General features: G+C 44.6%; 1 protein-coding gene across 1 annotated transcript in view; it reads right to left on the reverse strand.

Moving 5' to 3' along the window:
• TOGARAM2 (TOG array regulator of axonemal microtubules 2) overlaps positions 1 to 6,234 on the reverse strand; it is a 59,517-nt gene extending 53,283 nt beyond the window's left edge. The window contains 2 exon segments of the mRNA XM_050314605.1: positions 5,131 to 5,297; positions 5,800 to 6,234. Of these exon segments, the coding sequence (XP_050170562.1) occupies positions 5,131 to 5,297; positions 5,800 to 6,234 (602 nt within the window).
• Between the last annotated feature and the right edge of the window lie 46 nt (positions 6,235 to 6,280).

Genomic DNA, 6,280 nt, shown 5'->3' on the forward strand with positions numbered 1-6,280 from the left:
TATCTCAGCCCATGAGCTTTTTTCCATCTTACTCTCTCACCTGCTGTACCATTGAGGAGGAGGTGCAAGAGATCAGCTGGGTGGACAGCCTGTAAATGGCCAAGGTCAACCCACCATAGGCCACATTGCTCCACTGGCACTGCAGTGACAAGAGCAGATGAAAACCTCAGCATCTCCATGTAAGCTTTCCAGAAGAAACGTGGGGGGACCAGACTCCACACAGCCCACTCTGATTGCTGCAAAATAGCTCAAAGGCAAGAAAGAGATACCAGCATAAAATACTACGGTAACTCCTAGAGGCCCCCTGTGGCAAAGTCTGGAAACAAGGAAAGATAGCTGCAGCTGTTCTAAGACTTCTCATTGCTTGCAGCTGTATTCATATTTCTAAAGGGAAAATACAGGGCTGCACTTGAGTTCCTCCCTTGAGGCACACATCAGAGTTGAAACTTGCATGGTAGCTCATTTTTGTTTCCCCACTACCTCTCGTGAACAAGGATTTCTTACGCATACACACACCTTCCTTCTGCTCTGTCAGCCTCTCCACTCTTCACATACTGACCTGGAATTGTTCCCTATGAAAGCATACTTTAAAACCTTTTAGAGTATAGAAATGTAGAATGCCACAGTTCAGACAGCTGGAGCAGATGAGACCCTCCAAAATGTCCCCTCTCATCAAGATAATAGAGCACCAGCATACAAAACAGCATTAAAGGCTGGGTTTTTTTCAAATGGTGCTGTTTTTATTTGGCCCTGGCAAGTGAGGGGTGATAACCAAAGGAAGGTCTGACAAATAGAGGGATGCTGAGAGGAATAAGAGCTTAGCTCTCCTGGGAAGTGATTTTGAAGCCAAGGAAACTAAAAGTACACATTGAAACCCCCCATTTCTACAGGTATCTTCTCACAAGGACTTGATGGCCACCTTTATTGTCCCTGAGTGCACTTAAATTCTGTGTGTTTCCAGAAGTGCTGCCTCTGCCTTACGGAAAAAGTTATCATGAAGGCCTGTCATTTTTTTTCTACCACTCCAACATTTTAAGAAGGTTGCAACAGCCTTTCCCAGAGAGAAGACAGACTGATGCAGTGCGAGACAAAGGGCCAAAGGTCACGTTCAAAGGAGCACACTCTGAGGCTTGTCTGCCTGATGGACCACAAAGGCCTGGGGATGTCCAGGCAGCACTGACAGGGCAGGAGTACTACAATGGGTTTGTGTTCACTGCATTTCCTCCATCATTTTCCAAAGCAATCAACAGCTTGGAGCTGCGACCAGAAAGACAAGAAGAAAAACCTGCCTTGATGGTCATTTTGTTTATTCCAATCCCAAAAAACATATTCCCCCTTTGAAAGGGTATTTTTAGGTGTTTTATTGCCTGGCCAAACAACAGAAGCAATCCAACATTTGGTCACCTTTTCAAAATAGTTTGGGGATTACAGGACTGTTATCAATATATCCATTTTTAAATGCTGAACTATGACTAGTCCCAGGCACATCACTGCTTCCCAGAGCAGTTACGAACAACATGAAGAACTGAGAGCAACTCACATCTGATGAATGGCTCTGGAGCAGGATTTCACTTGCACTGCTGCCCACTGTACTGTCTCTCAGCAGCTCCCACTGCCAGGACCGGAGAGGGAAACAAAATTTTCAGGTTGAAGTTTGAATTGAAGATGGATGAATTAAATGGACTTGAATTTTAAAAAGAAAAAAACAGCAACAAAACCACCAAAAAAACCCCAAAAATTACATAATTAGCTCGTTGTTTTGTGAGCACCTAAAGGAGATAAAATGAAAATATTAAAGGCAGTGTAAAACCATACAATTCTAAAGAAAACGTCAGCAATTCTGGTAGAATACTAAAACAAAAGGCTTCAACCTCTTCCCAATAAAAACAGCCAAAAACATCAACATTTCTTCAGTTTTTCTGTCCCTTATCACTCACTTCACCCTCTCCCTTTTCTGTGCTTCGAATTATTAGTCTGCTCAAAATGCTGAGCAGATGGTTGCAGTTTCTAGCAGTGGTCATCACAGCACTAATACATGTTAAAAGAACATCTAGAATGAGCAAAGAGTATCAAACCAAGTTAGAATTCATGAAACTGGGAAAGGGGATGCACCAGCCCTTGGAAGCACCAAAATTGTTATCAGACCCCTTTATGAAGCAGCAGCAAGCACAGGTTTCAGTGCCTTGCAAAGGGAATCTTCTGTGGAATTACCTTAGAGAATAATTTATTTACAGATAGTAGAAAAACCTTTCCTATAAGCATATTTCACTGGAATCACGGGATTGTAGAAAATGAACTGTCACTTTGAAACTCCCTTTATTTAAAGGTAAAGTCATTTAGCTTGAAGCATTCACCAGAGTTCATGTTTTCCAGAACAGCCTTCCCTTCATCCTATTAGTTTCCTTCACTAAATGTACCCCTTTCCCAAATCTTTAATTGTATCTGTAATCTCTCTATATATGTCTATGTATACACACCATGCTTTGAGGAGCCTGAGCACACAATAAGCTTCAGGGAACCACAGGTTTGGAGAGGATCCAAGCTCCTTCCAACCTGCAAGTGCTGGAAGCCAGTGGGACGAAACAGCCACTACCAACTACCCATGTTCCTGCAAGCCCCATGTTCACACCCTGAGATTTTTTGCATTACAGAAGTCACAGCACAACTCCAGCAAAAGCAGATTTTACCAACCTTCATTGTCAGCCCCCATTCCCAGAAAGCCTGATTTGCTGAGGGCAGAAAATGTTTCTTTGATCTGATTACAGGAACTTCCAACCTGAGGCAGCTGAAAAGGTCACAGGTTCCTGTACCAGACAGTCTGTGTGAGATCATTTCAATCTGATTTATCTCTACACCACCTTTTTGGGAAGGGTCACAAACTGGGTCTCACCCAATTCTGAGCGGAAAGATTTTTAACACTTTCACTGATGTGGACACTGAAAGATTCTTCTTGATGGCAGTTTCCCACAGCAACCGTTGCCGTTGTTATAAATCATTTTTTGCTCCCACCCACCCTGTTGGCCAACAGATGAATATAAAGGATGAGTTTACTCTGTGTGAGAGATCATGACAAACACACAAACCCGCTTGGGTTGAAGTTCACCATCAGGCACCGAAACGCTGTTGGCTGTTTTCATTTCAGGGGCTTTGGGAAGTCTCTAAAATAACCAACAGACAAGTGCTCGCTACTGATGAAAGCAAACAGCCTTGCAACTCACAGATGCAGAGATCCAGGGAGTGCTAAGCTTGTGTGTGCAGTAATCATTACAGGAGGAACCTAGAGACAGTGCCCTCCCCTCCAGGCCCCCATGGAGCTTAAGGGGAACACGTTCTTCTCAAAGACAAAATGCATCAATTCCTTAAGTTATTCCTAAATAACTTAAAAGCACTCATTACTGAGCCAAGGTACTTGAAATAACCTAGTTAACCCCATCTCCATGATTAGAAGAGCTCTGGATAGGCTCCAGATCGGACCATGATTTCACTTCCCCTCCTAGATAATGTGAGATTCACTCACACAATTCTTAATTGTCTCTTGTACCTCCTCGCTGAGCAGGTTTGTATCTTGCAACCAGGACAGAAGCAGAGACAAGGCACCTGGACAAAATTTTCCTCATGCAGAGGCCCAGGCTTACTTCCAAGCAGGAGTTGCTTTATGATCTCCTTGATTTTTCAAGGGCTGGGTAGAAGGTGGATTTGGAGAAAAGCTCCAAAAAAATATACTGTATTTCAGGCAGCACTTGAGTCACATGCAATCATGCTGGCAACAACCACACATGCTTTGGCAAGTTACTTCCTCTGCTTGAGTTGGCTTCCCACACCTTACTTCTGCAATCCCAGCACCAAGTGGATTTCCTTCTCTCCAGCTCAAAACAAGCCCTCATAAATGTTTAAACAAACTGAAAAACACCACAGCTGTCACATCACAGCTGAGGCATCCTGACACCATAACTTAATACTACACACTACCTGCTGTACAAAAATCCCCTCCAAACCACAGCTCCAGCAGCCCCTCCTGGTGACTCCAGGTGCTCTGTACACCCAGTTAGAGAGTTTAGAGATCTATATGCTGGAAGGGAGATAGGAAGTCTGATCTCAAACTCAATCCCTAACTGGAGGGCTATGGACACCATGCAACCAGCTGAAGTGGCACTCACCAACTGGAGATGTAGGAGTAAATTTTCCTTCCATAGTCAATCATACTGCCCTTTAAAGCAAAAGTGAAGTTTTAAGCCACCCACCATAAATTAACTCACAAAATATCTGTCTTTCCTACAAAGCAAAGTGGAGAGTCTCCTGGATGGTCCCACAGCTGTGAGCTTGGACACACTTGCAAGGAAACATATAGAGGCTGTAAGCCTCTCCTGCAGTCCCCTCCTTCCAAGGAGTAGGGAAACAACATCCCAAAGGCCATGGACCAGTTTCTAGGAGACTTAATCTTGGTTTAGGCAGTGGTTAAAGGGGCAAAGGGCAAGACTGCACAGAGTCAGTTTTCCTTATCACCCACAGTTCTGTTCAAGCAAAGAAGGGCCAATACAGTACCAAGCCACTGTTTCATCACAAGACAACCTGAACTAGAACTTGGCTATCAAGCTATGTACCATCTCCATAATTTTTATGTGCATTTCTCAAATGTCTACAAGCTTATGTTGCCAGTAATCAGGAATTCTCTAAGAACCAGTTGTGCGTCCTTTATCTTCCCTTCTTTTCTCCGTTTCCACATTATCCTTCTCCTCTCCAACAGCATGTTTTGCTTTTGTTTGTTTCTACTTAATCAAGGTCATTGAGATATTTATTTTGGGACAGAGAAACCATTAGCAAAAGTAATTTTAAGGATGAACCCAAAAATGTGGTTTTTTTAAAAAAACCAAATTAAATAACTTCCCATAGCATGGTGGGAGGCCAGAAGCAAAACATCCATACTCCTCAAGTCCTTACACAGCACAGCCTTTAACAGACACAGGTGCATGTCCCACTCTTATTCCCCTACGAAACTTCCATGAATCACACGTGGCACTGAAATATTTAGCAAAAGAGGCAACGAACATTTCTTGTCTCAAGTCCTGATGTAGTACTAAGTCCCTTTGGAAGCAGGACCATAACCAGAGGCAAGAATGTGAGCCACATCACCTGACAGATGCCTTCAGTAACAATGCAATTGCGCCATCCTCAAGGGCACCAGTCACGGGTTGCTCTCGCCAGCCGGTAATGTAAGGAATTTTGTGGAGCTGGTCTGGCACCCGCTGGCCATCTGTGGTATTGCTCCTTGTCAGAGACAGTTTATATACTTCCATTATCTGGAAGAAGGCCACCACAGGAAAAACAGCAAACAAAAATCCCACAGGCCCTGCAGTGGTGCCTGGACAGACATTAAATACACATTTGTAAATGGGACTCGATACTGGTTGGGCAAATAAAGCCAAGAGTACACCTTAGAGTTTCTACCCCACTGATGTGTTGGCTGTTTAACTGGGGAGGTCTGCCCTGGGCACACCTTGGACTCTTTCAGGAATTCTCATCCAACCTCCACTGCTCCAAATGAGCAGCTGGTCTGTCTTCCTCACTCTTTTCATTGCTCCAAAACTACCAGGATTAGTGCTGGAAGGGAGAACCTACCCCATTTTCAGCCTTGTTCTCCAGACAATGCTGCATCACAGCTCAAACTGTTTGAGACCTTGGCTTTGCAGTTAAATAAAGATTAGAAAGTGCACAGAATTGTTAATCATCAGCTCCAAGGCAAGGGCAATTTTTGACCAAGAAGCCCAATTGCTCACAGCTGCCAAACCCACACAGTTTCACACACGGCAGCTGCTTGAAGGTGACGCAGGCAGGGGGCTGAGGACAGTGTGACCTGGCTGTCATAACAGCAAGCAGGAGACCAGAATTCGCACCCCTGTCACCAGCTCTGTCTGTAACTGAAACAGATTCGCAGGATCTCCATGTCCACGAGAACAAAGAACGAACAAAAGCTTCTTGAGATGCCCCTGCTCTTCCTGCCGACAGGTTCTCCCACAGCTTTACTGCTGGAACAGGTTTGTTGTGCACAGGAATGATGGACACAGGCAACGCCAACCTTGCAGATACAACGGGGAGTGGTGGCAAGTTTCCAATGCCACCACTCCCCGTATCCAAACAGTGCAAACGAGATACTCTGCCTGCTCTTTCAGCCCCAACCCAGGGCTTCTGCTTCGACTCACGGAAAGGCTGGGATGTAGACACATGTAGGACTTGCATGACCAAAATACAGCTGGCTCCTCGTGTTACTCCACACCTCAAAAGC

The sequence above is a fragment of the Myiozetetes cayanensis genome, unplaced genomic scaffold (genome assembly GCF_022539395.1).
Source record: "Myiozetetes cayanensis isolate MyiCay16 unplaced genomic scaffold, myiCay2020 scf2-11, whole genome shotgun sequence".
Classification (NCBI taxonomy): domain Eukaryota; kingdom Metazoa; phylum Chordata; class Aves; order Passeriformes; family Tyrannidae; genus Myiozetetes; species Myiozetetes cayanensis.